The following is an 18,941-nucleotide window of genomic DNA, read 5'->3' on the forward strand; positions in this document are numbered from 1 at the left end:
GAGATGAAACATTCAGTTTATTAATGTCTACAACTTCCTGTTGAACCCTTAACAAACATACAATGCTGTGTTGTTAAAATGTAGAGTGTCGAATCAAATTCAGCACTGCTGCACATGTTCAGGTGCCTCTGAGATCTCCTGTTGATGCGACCGTCTATCTCAGCCTGCCCTTGCCCTTGCCTCTTCCTTTGGCACTGTGAAGAAAGACAGAAATGTTTAGCTCAGCCTGTGCATAAATGCTTAATTATCAAACAGTATATTTAAATTTTTTATTTACCAAGAGCAAGGCTGAATGTAGGATCAGAGTATTAAAAATAAATAATAATGGGATTTTGAGCAATACTTATAAATAATTATAAAACACAACTCTGTTCTTCTGAAATATTTTAAAAAAAGCTCAATTTTGAGGAGGCAAATTAGCATTTAGGCATTAAACAGTTTCAGTGTTTCCTTCTATAAATGGACACACCGACTGATCGGACCATTAGCTTATTATTAGCTTGACTAAGGCTAATTAGTTAATTTATTGCTCTTTACCTGTCAATTTGATGACAGTTTTTTTTAAAGATGTGAACATTAAGACATCCTTTATTTTATTTTTTATTTGACTTATTTTAACCTTGAAGTTTTATAACACTTCTCGATTTAAGACTAAATATGAACTTAACATTACGAAATCCTTAATTAAGTATAGTAAATGCATTTTGTAAATGTCTGACAACCACAAAAAAATATTTTATACCTGTTGATTATAGTTCCTAAAAGCGAACTTTTGACTTCAGAACTGGCCATTAAAAACTGAAATTGGTGCATTTTTTAATTCCATAACTTTTTTTTCTTATAATTATTTCCATAATATTTAATCAGAAATGCTTTTAAAACTTTGATGCTATATGTAAATATAAATTAAAATTCTATATTTCACCTAAAATTACACATATGAAATATTGAAACATGAAACTTTTATTATCTTTGAAGAAATCTGCCTGTTGGTCACCTGAAACCTGGAAAAGCTGTGTAATTAGATAAAGAAAAAAAAATTAATTTAACATCTATAACTAATTAGGTTATCCATCAATAAGAAGGGTTGAGTGCTTAACCACTATGAACGACTGCATGTGCAAATATTTGGGTCAGAGTGGAAAACTTTCCTCTCAGCTGATGGATCAAAAATGTAAAATTCTGTTTGGTGATAACGGCCGCTGCGTCTTCCAGGCTAAAGACGAGAGGGAGCCACGCGGCTTGTTATCAGCACACATTTCAAAAGTCAACAGCTGGGATGATAAGGGGGGAACAGCAGTTAGAAATACCACGCTGTCTGAACTTCTGTCCTAACTTCTGCTGGCGTCAAATTCAAAAGAAACACAAAGTTTCTCCAGCAACATTTTTTGATAAGTTGTCTTTAAAAATAAAGGCTTTTTATGCTTTGCAGTCATTTCACTCTGATTTCATTGACATTTTAATTTTACCCACCTTCTGGAAACTACTTTTTTTCTTCCCCAATAACACCAAAAATAAGCCAAAGTCTTTAAATGTTAATGCTGCAGCAGCTGCTGTTAAACTTAGACTATATGACATTCAAAATGAATGGATTTGTGTTCAAACTTTTGACTTGTATTCTTTGTATGGGCTATGGACTTGTCTTCAAATGCTACATTTCATCAGTGCTGTATATGTACTATATGAAAATGAGAGGCAGAGAAGAAAGAGCTGGGATAGATGAAAGCAAAGGCCAAACACCAAAGCATCATGCTATTAGAAAAGGACACAGCACACAGTTTCAAACTGGACACCGCTGGCAGACGATGATTGTGTCCTCTCAACAGAGGCCCCTACCTTTGATGCTCTACCTTTGTTGTCTTTTTTTTTTTACCTTTGCTCTTAAGATCTGACACAAACACAAATATCTACCAGATATTTGACAAACACTTACCAGCTGGTCCAACACAGATGTCTCCCTTTCTTTCTGTCTTAAATTTAGATTTACCAAACTCCCCAAGAGACTGGATTCCAAGAGCGTCAGTGCCAACTGATTTGCTTTCCTTTATCTTTTTTCTTAAACTTTCGGGGTTTTGTTGTTTCATTTAAAAACATCTCAGCAGGACACATGACTGATGTGGGGAATCCAGTCTGGTTTTTGCGACGCTCCTTCAAACCACCGTGAAGCTTCTCATATTTTACCGACTTCAAAGCGCAAACATTGCTGTGGAACAGGACCCACAGTGTTTTCAGACTACCGTGATGGAAAATGTAAAGAAGGCTGTTGAGTGATAGATGAACGGGGAAGAGCTGCTACATCAGTTAAAAAAGAATAAAGAATATTATGAGAATACGAGAACGGCACAGGAAAAAATGTAACCAAATACAGCGTGAATAATCCACAGAAGAATAAAGCAGAACGCTGTTAAAGTGCTCTTGTTCACAGCTGGTTCAAACAGGTAAAAACAGACTGATGTTTGCAGCCGTAGCAGGTAAGTTACACATTTCTTTGTGTTGATGTTAATCTAAGCCCACAATTCACTCAACAAAGACTGAATCACATGTTTCCACTTCGTATCAAGTAGGATTATGTGACTTTTAAAGGCTTTTGGTGTTAGAATGAAAGTAGGGATCTGAAACAGTGCACAAAAACAGCTTATTGTAGCAAATAACAAATTGTGCTTTTAGAGTTTACTTTGCATTTAAATAGAAAAATCTGTTTGATTAAAATGTTCCCTGAGGCACTTTAATTGAAGCCCAATCTATTGGATTGTGGAAAAAAAAAAAAAAAGATTCTCTTTATGAACCACACTGGAGATTTCCTAGAAAACCTCAGGTGTGGCTCCAAAGATGGCTGCCACTTACCTTTGGGTGGCCTGAACGCGAGCCTGGAGCAGATTGATCTGTGGGGGAGGGGGACAGATATGGAGGACTGGCTAAGTCCAGGTAAAAAAAACAGCAGACACAGGACAACCTCTGAGCCAAAGAGCAGACCAGGTGGTCCTAAAGAAGAACTCAGCAGAACAATGTTCAGATAATTCCTGTCTGAGCTGATCCTTTAGCAAAAGTCACAGCAGAATCTTAGAAATGAAATCTTTATCGTTAGATTTCATCATGAGCTGTCAAAACGTCTCTTCAGCTCAGGGATGAGATGCTGTCCTGAATATGAAATGTGGCTTCAAATCAAATTGTAGCTGTCAAAGTGGGAGAGAAAGTACGACAGCGGGTTTTCAAACGCATAACGTTTTTGGATAAGATTCTAAAGATACGGAAAATAATATCTGTGTGATATAACATCAGTTTGTTCCAGTTACCACTACTGGCTGACTGAGCTTTAGAGTACAAACTGGAAAAAGGGGAAAACTAATTTCCTGGTTTTGTCCCACAGAGGTATTAAAACCTGCCTTCAAATGCCTCGCATGTAGTTCACATGTCATCATCTCGGATGTGGATTTACAGTTATATTGGTCTAACAGCCCATCACAGATTTATTGGGATATATGTTGATATGAACCAACTTCTTCTGTTCTTTTTTTTTTCAACAGAATAATAATAATAAAAAAAAATGTATAAACTGCCATCATGTCATTTGTTCGGAAGTGCAGCTCTGGCTTAGCACTGTCAGCAGAATATGAACATCTTAGCCGCTGGTAAGTTGAACACTAATGAACACTATTTCACATGTTTCCAGTTCATTTTAAGAATTTTTTTTTTTAACGTTTCTTTAAAAAAAAAAAAAAAAAAACTCAAATGAAACACATTTCCATCAAATTATTAACTCTTCTTCTAAGATTAGAGTCAGCAATTTGGATTCCTGGGGGACTGAGAAGTCTTAACTACTAGAGGATGATCCTCAACTCATACAGGATAAAGCTTCAATCAGTTGGTTTAATCAGACAACAACAGCTATTTCTGATACCCATTTCAGTCCAAACGACTGATACGATGTGATACAATGCAATATGATACGATACGATGCAATGCAACATGATACAATGTGATACGATGCAATACGGTGTGACATACAATACGATGCAATGCAATGTATTATAATGTAAAATGATGTGATATGATGTGGTGCAATACAATTTGATATGATTCTATACAACATATTTTATTGCTCCCTGGGGGAAATTAGTTTTGGGAACAAATGTGGTCATATACAGTAAGATGCCTTCTAAAATGTGTATGCAAACAAAGGCAGCTAAAACATTACTACTTAAGAAACTATAGACAAACTATATGAGAGACACCAGAATATTTCCAGTACCAAAAATCTTCCATGTCTATTCACTTTATTTCCTATACAGGCTTGGTTAGTACAAAAGTGTATTGGTGGCTAAACAGAAACAAAAACCTCAAGGAAGAAAAAACTGTTTCACAGAGTCAATGAGGAAGACCTGTGATCCATGTTTGCCCTCATTCTCTAGTGTTAGGGTTTTTTGTTCTGATGCACTTTGTCACTTCCATCTTTAGACTCTTTTAAACTAACCTCTTACTCAATTCTGTCGTCACGACTCTGGTTCAAGGGTCTTCTTGCCTGCTACCTTTTCAAGCCATTCAGTCTTTTCCTTGTTCTCTTATTCTCCCTTCTTACTGACCTTCATTCAAGCCATCTCCTCCTTATCTCCACCTCTTTCTGATACCTGAGAAGCCTTATTAGAAGTTTCTGCCACCTCTTGTCTCTGCTCCTTCACCATCACCTTTTAGATTCCCTTTCCTTTGTTCGTGTCACTACCAGCATGATGATCGTTTAGAATCTAATAACCAAACAAATGTTTTAAATGTATCCTATGTGTATCAGTAAATTTTATTTAAAGCCAGCATCCTTAGCTAATCTACAAGAGAATTGGAAAAGAGGCCTTCAGGAGTTCTGTTTGTTTTTCTTTCTTCTCTCTCTAGGTTAAACAGCTGAACATTCATGAGATCAGTCATGCAAGTCAAATGTTCCACAAGTCTAAATTTATTCACAAAAGCTGTCTCCATTCCCCTGATCAATTCTTTTTTTAAAAAAACAAAACAAAAAAAACAAAACAAAAGCAAGTGTAAAAACTTGCCAAACTACTGACTTTTTTTTTTTTTTTTGAAAAATATTCTCATTATACTAACTTTTTCTAATGCAATACTTCAGAACAACGGAAGACTAACAATATTAGAGCATACCTGTAATAAAGTCAATTATTCACTTTTACTTCTATGGAATTTACAGAACCTCATCCTGGTCTTTGCAGACACACACACACACACCACCTGTCTCACCTCCATGCTGCAACTCACTCACTCATCAGCTAATCCAGCTTTGGTTCAACCCTCTGAGACTTGACCCTCTTTAAGACATGGACAGAGAAACTACACACCAACCAAGAGGCTCAAACTCCTCTTTAACAGTTACTCACAACTTCTGCTGGTCAGTGATTCGAGCTTGGAGTATATTGATCTGTAAGTCAAGCCACATTCATTTAAATTGGCCTCCTTCAGGAGAGCCTTCATTAGAGGCGTAGTACATGTAATGCTTCTGCCACTGTTTACAATTTTACATTTTATCAACAGTATGTTTAATTAGTGCATCTACTACCAATCTGATCCTCATAGAGTAAATATTCAAAATTGTACGACACTTTAGTGAAATCATTAAGTTCTTCTACAGATGGATAAGTACACTTTGAAGGAAAAACAGATTTTAACTATGCCGTTACAAAATCTTTAAGTAAAAGCACTTACGTCATACTTCTGCCTCTTCAGTTTCTCTGTGAGGTCAAACTTCTCAGCCTCCAACGACATCAACCACTGCCATAGCTCACTGGCTTTCTCCCTTTTATTAACAAACCAGAAAAAGTTCAGACACTGAAAGCATTTGTGGGTGTTTATTCAGACTGTATGATATGTGCCTGCAGAATTATTACAGAGTGTCCTTACTTCAGTTTGTCCTCACTGAGGTGGTCAATGCTGAGAGGTTTCCTCCTCTCTGCCAGGATCTTCCTCTTCTTCTCTCTCTCTGTCTGCTTCTTTGCACCTCGCTTTCCATCTTGCTGCATTGGGAAGGCAACGGAGAAGGAGAAACATTTTGAAATGGAAGGCATATTGTTGTTATTAATGACAAACTGAGCAAACTCACCCTCTGCTGGACACCTCCATACTGTTGAGTCATATTTGTTAGAGCCTTTTTCTTCTTGGCATCCTCATCGTGCTTCTTACGTGCTTCCTCCTGTTCCTTTCTCTCCTTTTCTTCCTGTGACGCAGATATAAAACAGTGAAGAGGAACAGAAATACACCACCTGCTTACCCTACTGAACCAGTACTGAAGGTGTTAAAAAAGGGGATTTACAAAATGATTGAACTTCCAAGATAAAGCTGCAATGGTCAGTAAAGTGATGTAGTAAATCTTATTATGCCTTTTATGGTTTACCCCTTGCCTTCAGTGTGTTAGATATCTTTTTGTGCATTTAAAAAGTCTAAAAAGATGAACAGTTGTTTTGGTCTGTGACATGATGGGTCAATTTAAAGCTAATTAGGAGCATATGGTATCTATTGTAGCAAAAGTAGTAATAATTCGTGTTGAACCCTCAAATACAATTATTAAATTGTAAATGTCATGGTCTGTGGGCTTTATTGTGCTTGGGTAAGTATATTATAGTTTGTTACTTTTGTATGTATTTTCATGTGTATGTATGCATACATATATGTATATATGTATGTATGTCGGTATGTATGTTAGTATGTCTCTAAGTGTGTAAGTACAGTATGTATTGTATAATATGTTTAGTATATACATTGTTTGTATGTCATTTTTGCTCATTTTGTTTGGTTATAGTGTATGTAGTGTGTGTATGTGAAATGTAATATAATGTCTCTTTGCATTAATTTAATTCCAGCTCAGTTTTAGCCAGTTTTCTTGTTGTGTTTAAAATATTTGTTTAAGTTAATTTTTTCCTGGTATTTCTGCTTCAGTGCACTTTATGTTTTGCTCAGTCCATTAGTTTATTATACTCTTTTCTCTCATGCTAACGCCTTTCAAAGTAGCATTCACTTGGGTCCTCATTTTTGCATACTGCTTCATGACAGTAAAGAAGTATTAAATGATTTTTCTATGTTTTTTTTTTTTTAGAAATTCTTAGAATTTAGCTCCACTAATTACACATAAAACAGACACAGCGGAACACTAGCATTTAATTGGAGACATATGTTTCTAGCCATTTATTACAAGTCCAATATTCACACTTCACTTTACACTGTTTTTGGTCCTTGTGGGCTATATATTTAGCTTCTTAACTGCTAAATGCACCACTTTGCTTACAGCTAAGAATGACTTGAGTGATGAAAACAGTAAAGTTCTCAGCTTAAGACTGAGGTAAAAAATGGTGCACAGCTCTGGGAGACTGATGGTAGCTGCAGAGGCCTGTGATTTTTCTCTGTCACTGCCGGTGACTGCTTTCATTTTACACAGTCATTTGACCCATTGTTTCAAAAAATACTGAGGTCACCTTAAAAGTAAGAGGGGAAAAAAAGTCTTGCCCTGCAGTCATAATATTCTGAGCAATTTGTGGTAGACGACTTTAAGAAAAGTAATCTCCAGGTGCAAAGGCAAGTTCATCGCCCTGTTATCTGATTTAAGATTAAAGCTACATAGTCCAGTACGAACACTCATATTTAAAAGACTGCTTTTCTTTGGAGCTTTACAGAACATCAAAGCAGATATAAAAGACAGACAACAAATCAAGGATGGAGAGCTCACTGTTGCTAGGAGATTGTGTGTAACTACCTACAGCTTGAGATTTTCCCCCGGCATACACAATCTTTTTCTCTGCAACTGGAAGGAACTCACAGCAAGACGAGTCTGCCTCTCTTTCTCCTGCTCAGTGCGGATCCTCAGCTGTTCAGCCCGCTCAGCACGACGCTTCTCCTAATCGTCCATGTCCACACAAACACACACAAAACACAATGTAATTGTTTGCTGGGTGGTGCATCACAGTAGTGCTGTGGCATGCTCACTAGGAAGACTTACAATCCTGTTAACAAGAGCGATGAGCTCCTCCTCGTCCTTCTTTCTCTGAATGAAGTGGGCCTCGATCAGAGATTGCAGCTCAGAAAGATCTTTCTCCTGACGCTTCCTGTGGATGTCCTGTGGTCACAGACACACATTTGTGGCACAATGCTTGAGAAAACCTCCACACAGAACATCCATTCCCTCACACTTTTGTTAAGCTGTGGATTTGAGCAGCTGTTTAAAGTGAAACTATAAACATTAGCTAGAAAATCTGTAAGTACGTAGACTTTTTTGTACAGTACAAATCACATAAAAATTCTGTTAGGTTGTAAATACAAAGTTACAAAATGCATTTATATGAATCTTGTCCTTCACTGTCACTTCTTGTGGTCACATTTGATGAAAAATCCTTTTTATTTCAGTTTGCTTTTTGTGCAGATTAAATAGAAATAAAAAGGTGCCCCTGCCAACCACCTCCACCTCTTTGCTTCCTATCTTTTCCATAATAAGCTTGTTACTTTGGTGTTAGCTTTATATTTCTATATGATGGAGGGCATTGAGTCCCTGATCTAAGCCTTAGCAAGATTTTTTTTTTAAAATTACCATATGATATTTCTTTAAAATGACATCAATCACTCACATCAAAGTCGACTTTCTCTCCCTCAGGTATCTTTGGCACAGCTATCGATGGAGCAAAAGCCCTGAAATATAAGGTCTCTGAGTTAAAATAATGACTTCACCCTCTGTGAATTGATTAAAATTCAAATGATAGGGGAAAAAAAGAGAAAATCTTACTTTGGTTTGGGCTTGGATTCATCTGTCACGGTGAAAGGAGCACACAAGCACATTTAAGCTTCATTTTGATTAAGAGTTTTCTTTTGTTCTTTAATAAAACAATAATAAATCATCTAAAATATAATTCTTAAAATATATATTGTTGTTTAATATAAGCAAAAAAAGTATAAATGTCACAAAATTATCTGTCTAAAATTGGTATTTTCTGCTTTCAAAAGAACTATTTTGTACTTTCGCTTTTTTTGTGCTTGTACAGTCATTTTCTAAAAAGCAAGCAGTCTAACAACATGATTCAGTGCACCCACTAAAAGAGGCAATTTCCTCATAGTTTCCTAAAAGCTGTTAAAATGACACATTGCTTTTATTTTAACAGTATTTATAAGAGTGTGTTACACAGTAGTTATAAGATGGACAGACACACATTCGTGACAAACCATAGCACATGAAATGCTTTCATAAGACTCTGTCAGCACATAAAGTACCTTCATCTGCAGCTTGAGACTCTGCAGCAGAGGAAAGAAGGAAATGTTAGTGCAACAACGGCCAGAATACAAATGGATTTCCTTTATTATTTCCAAACCTACTTCACTCAGGTCTGATATTTACCTTATATATGTATATATATGAAAGCCTTTCCTGCATGTCAGAGGGCGAAATAAAAAGTCTAAACTAATTTTGTATGCAGTGTCATACTGAGGGTTTAAGCCATGACATCTACATTTTTGAATGATAGAAGCGGTTCTTTTATTAAAGTCTGTGATCAGGGTAAATGTAAAGCCAAGTAAAAAACAAAAAAAAAAAGAAGATGATGAGATATTTGCATTGCAAATTAATTCACCTGTGACAAAAAGAAAAATCAAGATTGAAAATTAAGATTCCCAATTCCAGCAAATGTCTCCGGTTCAATATCTTTAATGTGGGCTCTAAAGCACAAACCTGAGTGGTGTAGACTGGTATACATTAAGGTTTAAAAAACATACGTCACCTTCTTCTGCAGGTTCTTTATAGTAATGTTATAGAGAGGAAGTAGATCAGGGTGAGCGTGAAATGAAGAAAAAGTTCATCTTTAAATGTTGCTCAGAGGAGGATATGATAACATCTCATCTTTCTCATCTTATTAACTTACAGCGTTGTAATCAAATATTCTCAGCTTTAAAAAAATGAATGTAGTGTAGAGGATGCCAACCATGTATTCACAAAAGGATAAAATGTTTAATTTGTTCCTCATATTGTATAAGTGTGAGAAGCAAAAATAAGTCTGGTGTAAAATCTATAACTGATTGTTCCCGTTATTCCTGAGGGACTGGAAATACTTATCCCAGTCCTTTGCATAACAATTCATTCATAAGTTCTACATAAACACATTGTGCTAATTTAGAGTTTTCTCTTAGAATTTGCTAACATAATTCAGAATTTGTTGCTCTCTCAACAAGGTTGTCCTGGCCCAGATGCCAAATAGGCCCACATTAGGATACTACCACCACCATGCTTCACAGGTGGAATAAAGTTCTTTTCCTGGATTTCAGTGTGTTCCTCTCTCCAAACGCAACACTTCTCTTTTGAACATTAATGAACATTAACTTTAGCAAATGTAAGCGAGGCCTCATTTGCTCTGAAGTTAATAAGTAAAAGTAACGAAGGTAATGATTCAGTGAAAAATTTGTGGTGTCTAATGGCTTAATGAAGGTTTTGTAGCCATATTCAACCTGATTAGCTTCAACAGCCATTTTTCTGGGGTAATGAGAACTATTGGAAGCTTCAACAAACATTTTTTGGAGATGATCAGACTTTGATAAATAAACAGCTAATCCCCGAGATTGACATTGTTTTGTTACTCACAAATATGCAATTATTGGACCAATTTTCTCAACTAATAATTGAGCAACAGTTGTTTAAATTGTTAAATTGACTAAATGCTAGGATTTTATTGGATTTTCTTTCATGCAAAAGAAATTTTTTTTTTTACAGAAAGTCTGTTATTTAGCATTTTATAACAAAAGGCAAAAGCTATGAAAGTCATTACCGTCAGCTGTTGAGGCAGGGGGCTCTGAGGGAACAAGAATTAATGTAAGTGCAATGAACCAATCATGTTAAAAGATTACAGTTTCTATAACAGCTTCTCTTTTTATCCTCTAAATAAGTAATCACTGTGATGTGATTAATATAAAGCTTCTGTGATAAACTTGTTAAATTAAATTAAAGATGCCAGACATTTCTTTCTTTTTTCATGCAAATAGCAAATGGGTTTGCAATAAATTGATAATAGCTCCTAACATAAAAACCAGCTCTTAAATGGCTGAAAACCTGGGTGATAAATATTTATATGTACACAAAAGAATCTAAATGACAAAATATATGTATTACCTTCTTCTGCAGGTTCTTCATCTATATAATAATAGGGGGACAAGATGACATTGTCATATCTGAAGTTTGTTATCTATGTATGTATATATGTATGAATACATATGTATTAAGAATTGGTAAACTGGATATTCTGAAATAAAAGTGAAAGACCACAAGCAAAAAAAAAAAAACAAACAAAAAAACCCCAAACAAAAACCAAAAAAAACAAACAAACTTATGAAATATTAAATCTTAAAATTCACATAGGGACAAGGAATAGTGTTTGAAATAACCACTGTATTAGTTCATATACTGGGCAAAACCAGAAAAAATAGATCTTTTACCTATTAAATGTGTGTGAATGGCAAAAATATGTGAACCCTTTGTTTCAAAAATTGGTCTGACGCTCTTTTGTAACATTTCTGTTAATTACACTAGAACATTGGAAACCTTGTCCTATTCTTTCCAATGGAACTAAAGCATCATTGATCTGAATTCAATTAGCACATTATGCTAACAAAGAAAAGATTATTTAACCACTCTTTGTTAGAAAGTATTGTGTGGTTTTTGTTATGAGATGAGGCTTTCTTTTTACAGCCCTGACATTGTAAGGCAGAACAGTATCAGACAGGTTGGTACAAACAGTTCAGGAGAGCCTTTTTGGTATAGTTTGACACCATCTGTTCTGAAGTCCTGCAACAGGGGGGACCTCAGCTTTTGAAAGGCTGAACTAAGTTCAGCTGTAAGTTTCTGGACTATTACATACCTTGATCTTTATTTATTTTCCCCTTTTTGGGGAGGGTAAGAATGGTCTCAAATTTCCTCCACAGTATGTCTAACTGTGGATCAGTAGAGTCTGAGCTCCAAGATTTTGGAAAGGGTTAGCCTGATGAGGTTCAATATGTATTTCTCTGAGACTAAAAATCTTAAAATTCTGAATATCAGCCTTTGATAGATACTCTGCTCCCTTGATAAAAAAGGATGTGCACTTATGCCTGATTATAATCCCTCTACTTGAATTTGAATGCCAAATAGGCTACTATATCTAAGAGCATCACATTATTTCTAACTCACAAAGATGAATCATTTCTCTTAACAAATCAATTTCTAGTTTGTTTCTCAGGGTAAAGCATAATAATATAAAGAAAGTTATTACCTTCAGCTGTTGATGCAGGAGGTTCTGAGGCAACAAGAATTCATGTAAGTTCATGTTCATGTAATTATCATGTTAAAAGATTACATTCCACATAAAATTCCAAATCTTTACTCTTAAAATCCACTTGTTCTATGCAGCCATTGGGGTAGAATAATGATGCTATTATGAGAAATTGGTTAAATCAAATGATAATTATTATAACATATGAAATGTTAACATTTTATTAGTAAAATAAAATTTCAGGAAGGCTGACAAGTTTTCACTGTGTGGATACCATTATATTCACAAATGGATATTTCATTTAAAGAAAATTGATAAAACTCGAACTCAACGGGCAGTTCCTGGGCAGCCAAACATAGCATTTATTAGAGAACACTGGACATTTGAAAGCTTACAGAGCCAAAGTGAATGAGAAATAATAAGATAATAAACATTTACTTTAATGTGCAGGTAGAGTCATGATGGAAAAACATTTTCAGAGATTTCATCCAATCTGTGAGCTATTAATGTAAAATGTGTGTTCATGTAATACTTATATTGGCACATGCAGTGCTATACATAAAGCTATTATAATATCAAATTAAACATTTAATCTCTGTGGTTTTCTTCACAAATATTATTATGGTCTGTGAAAACACAGGTGGAATTATAACAGCAGAATTACCTTCAACTTCAGGTGCAGCCTCTTCTATGTAATCAAAGCAAATCAAGATTTAAAGAGGAAAAAGTTTTGTTATTATTGGATAAAAAACAGGACAAAGGACTGCAACACACACATAGATACACACACCCTTGTGTGATATGCCACAAGTGAAGACAAGGGGAAAAAGGCTGTGTTCAAAGACAAAGAACAAGTCATATAAATCTTTTTCTTTCAGCTTTTCTGACTGAGTGAACGAAATATGGATTAGTAGATCAATGTGACTGCAAACACCTTGCAGCTGGGATTTGGTCACACTGAGCACTGTGATATTATTGCCTTTTAGGATGAATAGAAAAACAGTGCTGGACATTGTGAACAAAAGTACAAACAGGGGATGGTCTTGGATCATCAACTGAGTCTGTGAACTGTTTGTTACATGCCAGATATGAAACCAAAATCTATTATGAGAAAATTTATACTGGTGAATCAATTTATAAACAGTATTTTATAGCTGTCGCTAGTTTTTCTAAATACAGAGTTTTGAATGGTTAGTGTAGTGATTCCCATCTTAACACAAAGGCCCCACTCACCACACAGTCTGAATACAAATCTGATCTCATCTCAGTTATAAAATAGGATTTTGGTATAATTCCAAAGGAATGTATACTAAGTATGTATTTTTTCTTTTAAACAGTAAAGCAGCAACATTCATTTTCATGACTGTGAATTAGGCTGTTTAACTGCTCAGTAAACTACTGTTGATTATTTCAGACACTGTTAATTGTTGGCTTCTCTTCTGGCTCTTCTGGCTTAAATAATTTAATCTTCTTTCTTGGATTATTTTGTCATCTGACTGCTGTGACGTGTCTTTAATCAGCTTTTTTTTTTTTAAGGTAAAATGGGTGATATCAACTGAGCACAAAAAGGAGAGAAAATTTGACACTTTTTTCATGGGTGCAACTGAAATATTCCCCCCACTGCTCCTGCCACAATTGCATTTTTCTTACAAATGTGGTACCAACTAAAAATAGAAATAATTACCAAACACAAATTTCCTAACTTTTACATGTACTATGAAACTTCTTTATAGTGTGATGTGAAAAAATAATAATAAAACTAAAGGACAAGTCAATTTTCTCTTTCATTTGGCACAGTTACATCAAAAGCCTTGCTAAATGCTTCATGCTAGCTAGACTGGCTAGCTGTTAGCTGAGTAAGGATGGGGGAAGTCCTTATTGAAAAAATGCTGTAGGTTCTCAGAAACATTCATGACAACACTTAACAATGACTAGACCTGAACTAAAATTTACAATAGAGAATCTCATTTAAACATTTATTTGTTATTTAATATTTTGGCAATCCACAACCCACCTAGAACTAGCCATGACTATATGTAGCTTTTGGAAGAGTTAAAATACATGAAATTGTAATCAAGAGGATACCTTATCATCAAATTTCCAGTTATTTAAACTACTTTTTAAATAGTAAAAAAAAAGTTATGTAGAGGCAGAAAATGTGATGCATTTCTTTTTCTTCTAGACCATTTGAGTCAAATTTGATCAGGCAGACTCAAACCTTTGGAGCTCAGTAGTAACTTCAGAAAACCAAACCTTCTGTCAGAACATTGAAATTAAGTATGAATCAAAGCACAGTGCTAAAAATGGGCCAAAGATAATTCCTATAAAAACTGGCACTTAAACAGGAGCTGACGGATTGGTGCAGACAGGTCAAGTGTTAGCATTCAAAAATAAAATACTCAGATATGCTTCTTTTTTTATCACTGACAGCAGACACTGTAGAAGCAACAGACAAACAGGAAACAAGGTGATGCACACGTGAAGCCATGCAGAAGCCTTTGCCATCCCATTGCTATGTCTCTACCTGAGCAGACATAATCAGGTCAGCTACATCTAGAAATTGAAGCTGAAAGTGACATGCAGGAAATGCTCATGAAGTCTTTACTTACCTTCCTCCCTGGAAAAAAATTAAATGAAGAGGTAAACCTTTAGAGCCATCAGTCAAAATCAGCAGAGTATTTCTATTTAAAACACTGCTTTAAAAACTGACTAAAAATATACTCACTGCACCTCCTCGACTACAACTTCTTCATCAGCATCAGACATCTTGGATTACAGTAACCTTAATCACAGAAGGAAGCATATAATGTATTAAATCATCCTAAATTAACATGTGGATTCATCTGTGAAACAAAATGACACAAACCCATCCCTCACAGACTCTTGAGCTGCTCACATTTATGTAATATTTCAGTGTTTCTAATGCGTTGATTGTTTGTCCACTTAGTTACTATAATATTTTAACAAGCCCTTAAGATTTCTCCTCCTAAGACAAATGGATTTTATCTCCCCTTTTCTTCTCCTTTCAGAATAATTCTAATTTGTGCAAAAGTAAGAAAATAATAATAATTTAAAATTGGCTATGCGCTATGAGACTGGAACAATTGTAGAATCAAAAAGTATTACTCTTGGGCATTGCAAGCAGAGACCTCAGGCTTTAAACAGCTCCAGGTCTAAATCCTCAGTCATTTCCTCTTGGCAGTGATCAAGGCTGCAGGCAGCTGACTAGAATCTGAACAACACTGAAACTACCAGGACTGCATGAATTTTCTAAGATGCACCGATGTATTTGAAACCACGCACATCACATTGGCTTTGATGTGTACACTCACAAACAACTTTGTCCAGGTACTGAAAAGGCTTTGAAGTGCTGTAATGCAAGAAATGTCAATCATTACATGTGTGATATAGGCTGATGTCCATGCTTATATTTTCAATATAACGTCTCAAAAGTCTTTTTTTCCCCCATTAGTTGGATTGATGTTTTCCTTTTTTTGAGTAGGCTATGCCCATGGTGTTTCATGTTCAGCTGTGATTTATATTCTGTTTCTTTTTCAACAAAAACCAGTTGGCAAGGTTTAGACATTTAATGTACTTGGTACACTGTTCAATTGATGTACTTGGAAGGCGTCGTGACTTGGCTTTAAATATATTCTTTCACATCATCTCCTGCATGCCATGACCCTGAATTTTCTTGGTTATTACCTTGCCTTGCCGGTATAAAAACAACACAAAATAATAAAGAGATGCAATAAACTTCCAAAAAAATGACAAAAATGCCAGGCTTTATGTTAAGTAAAAAAATGATAATTTGTGTCGTCCTACTTAAATAAAAGACAATTAGTTTAATGACTACGTCACAATTTGTCAGAATGGTCTAACTCAGGAAATAAACTATAGACTTTCCAAACAATGACACCGTGGTGATGATGCCATCTGGGTAATCTCAATCATGTTATAAAATTTAAGACAAAAGGTACTGACTGTTTACCAGATAGGAGATTGCAAATTTAATCTAAATGTATTAGAAACATAGGATGCAGTTTGTTTGAAAATTGTATCTATAACTCTCATTGAATTTCATTATTACTCGATTAAAGGAGCAGTTCAGTGCTTCCATGTTTAGAGGCAGGTAGTATAAATACAGATAGTATTAATAGTATTCAGCAACATCAGTATTTGTCCCTCCCATGTCCTTTGGTATCTATATTAGTAGAGATATTAAATTTCTTTAAACAAGTGGTCCATCTTGACAAAAATATGTCAGAACACATCAGTACATTGGAACTTGTTTGTTTTCCACAGGCTTATAAATCACCACATCAAAAAAAGCAATGTCAGTTCGCCTGAAGTGTGGAGGAGAGCAAAGGTCTATTTTTAAGAATAATAGGGTGAACTTTTGAACAGGTGTGGAGCAACTCCTCCAGACAATGGCTCATGCTAACCTTGCCTGGACTCCAGTAAATCAATGAGCTGGGACCCACATCCAGACAGGCTATTTTAGTTGTAACAGATTTAACAGGCAGCTGTTGGTTTGGGGAACATTTTTTACTGTAATACCTCTCAGGAGGAGTTGTTCTTAACTTTAAAATATATTCTTCATCATAGAAAGAAGTTAAAGATTTATTTTTATTCTATATGTCTGAACACCCAGTAGATGATGAATTAAAATTAGGTCCACATGTATGCCCAGTTCCACCCTCGCTCTTCCAGCCTGGCTGCAGTCCTATTCTTTTTTTCCAAGTCATTGGAAGCTGCACATTCAGTCCTTACATTCCATATTTGCACCTTCTCTAAATCATGCCTCTGTTTCAGTTCTATTGTGTATGCACTTAAATTTAAATATTCTGGTGGTTGTGGCGGTTCTGTGTAGTTGTTATTTGTGTCATCAAACTGAGCATCTGACGTCAAATGCGAATGTTAGAGGAAGAGCAAGACCAAGAGAAATAGAAAACCAAAAATGAAAAATGCCATCTGGTTGAGGAAAAGCACTGAACTGGAAACCCAGAAAGAATTCACAGTGTATGAGGGCTGTCATGGCTGGGGTATTAAATGTGTATTTGCTTTAATGAATGCGGTCAGCTCCCTTCTGGCTGAAACTGTGGAACAACACGCAGTCTGGCAGTGGCAGGAATGTTGCGGGTGCTGGTTTCAGCATTAGGTAGCATTAAGTCAAAGCCTGCAAAGCATGCTACCAATACGATAGTCTCAGGGGCAAGCTTAACACCTTCTTCACTGGCATATGCACTACTCAGATCACAAAGCATGAAAAAGTGCCATCATGAAATCTTAAAGTCTTTGTAGACAATATCTGAATAGCTTGATTCGACATCTGACGCTGTATGAAAAGATTGCTGATATATTCTGATACATTACACACATTTGATTCAGCAAAATCTGCAATAATTTTTTCATATTAAAAAACATTACAATCTCTGTCTCTCTCTCTCTCTCTCTCTCTCTCTATATATATATATATATATGTATGTATATTGTAGTATAACCTATATTTAAACCTAATTTAATTGCAAGTTAGACACTTGAAATGCTCTTTCAGTGTCAGTGTTAATGGCCCTTTTCTCTGTCATGATCAGCTCTTACCTCCCACACTGTATTTCCCCTGAAGAAGAGATGGGATTAGTGGCAAGCACTGGTCTTATTGTTCCACATCCAGACAAAGACAAGTTCAATCATTGCCCCCCTCTAACTAAAGCCCAAACTTAATACAGCCCCGTCTGTCATGTGACCACATATCTTTTGTATGACTGGTTCGGACAGCCAATTCTATTGTTGGACACAAAGAGATGACTTATACCTGGGGAGAAATGCTGCTTTCAAGTGCAGGTCATAAACAGCTACAGACAAAGGGCAGAAAATGAAAATAAACCAACATCCAAAGTAGAAATGGTTGGTACACGGTTGGTGTTCTTTTTGTGATACTTATTACAAAGCTAAGTTGTGCTGCAGTGTGAAGTAGAAAAGGCAAATGACTGAATGAATGAATAAAATCTGTAAACTCTGTGCTCATCCAACTATTGATTATGATATTATTATCAGCACTTAAAAGCAGCAGAATGATAGCCTCTTAGTTGGAGAACATATAGCTAAATATCTTGCATCTTGAGTCTATTAAAGCTGTTATACAGTAAATGGTGATTTGTTTTTCAATATTTCGTCAAAAAATGCCTAAAAATTACGATAATGATTAACTTGACAAGTGCAGCACTTATGTATCTGGCAAATTTCCTTATGTGGATAATAAAGTATGCTGTAATGTGCAATAACAAAAGAAGTCAAAGATTTTACACTTTCATTTAGTTTTACAATCAATTAGTAAAGGCTTTTTAGTTTCTTCCACAGTTACAGGTAGAAACTTGTCGATAAACCATTATAATACACACCTGGCAGGCTAACAGATTCAGCTAGCTGTATAGCAATTTAAAAAACATATTTCTTTTGTGTTTTTACAAGGCATGTAGAAAAATAACTCTTGGGTTGCATCTGTGACTTGTAAATGTTAAAAAATTTGAACATATCCGTTCTCACAGTGTCTAGCAAAATACTTAGAAGTTAAAAATTACTGTTAGCTAGCTAACTTTACTAGCATTTACTTGTTTACGACAATGCTCAATGACAGATCTGCGAGACCCGCAGTATTGATGCATATTTGAACCTCATATTATA

The 18,941-nt window shown here is 35.5% G+C and overlaps 1 protein-coding gene across 2 annotated transcripts; it reads right to left on the bottom strand.

Moving 5' to 3' along the window:
* Positions 1–46: 46 nt before the first annotated feature.
* Positions 47–17,923, bottom strand: tnnt2e (troponin T2e, cardiac). Of its 2 annotated transcripts, XM_041978081.1 has the most exons (19): positions 17,859–17,923; positions 14,983–15,039; positions 14,867–14,874; positions 12,922–12,945; positions 12,258–12,281; positions 11,123–11,143; positions 10,782–10,805; positions 9,744–9,758; positions 9,241–9,261; positions 8,759–8,780; positions 8,604–8,664; positions 7,982–8,098; positions 7,802–7,879; positions 6,095–6,208; positions 5,896–6,008; positions 5,701–5,791; positions 5,376–5,416; positions 2,845–2,882; positions 47–194 (listed from the first exon to the last, which is right to left on the bottom strand). In XM_041978081.1, exons 2-19 carry the CDS (start codon positions 15,021–15,023, stop codon positions 160–162), a joined length of 888 nt encoding a protein of 295 aa, XP_041834015.1. In that variant the 5' UTR covers positions 15,024–15,039; positions 17,859–17,923; the 3' UTR covers positions 47–159. The 2 variants fall into 2 exon arrangements, with proteins under 2 accessions (XP_041834015.1, XP_041834016.1); XM_041978082.1 differs by lacking the exon at positions 5,376–5,416.
* Between the last annotated feature and the right edge of the window lie 1,018 nt (positions 17,924–18,941).

This window comes from Melanotaenia boesemani, chromosome 23, assembly GCF_017639745.1.
Source record: "Melanotaenia boesemani isolate fMelBoe1 chromosome 23, fMelBoe1.pri, whole genome shotgun sequence".
NCBI classification, from domain to species: domain Eukaryota; kingdom Metazoa; phylum Chordata; class Actinopteri; order Atheriniformes; family Melanotaeniidae; genus Melanotaenia; species Melanotaenia boesemani.

Coding starts and splice junctions, on each gene's coding strand:
- tnnt2e (XM_041978081.1), bottom strand. CDS start 15,023: ATGTCTGATGCTGATGAAGAAGTTGTAGTCGAGGAGGTGCA. Junction 8,099..8,603: donor GAGAGAAAGTCGACTTTGAT/GTGAGTGATTGA, acceptor CTGTGACCACAG/GACATCCACAGGAAGCGTCA. Junction 6,009..6,094: donor ATGGAGGTGTCCAGCAGAGG/GTGAGTTTGCTC, acceptor TTCCCAATGCAG/CAAGATGGAAAGCGAGGTGC.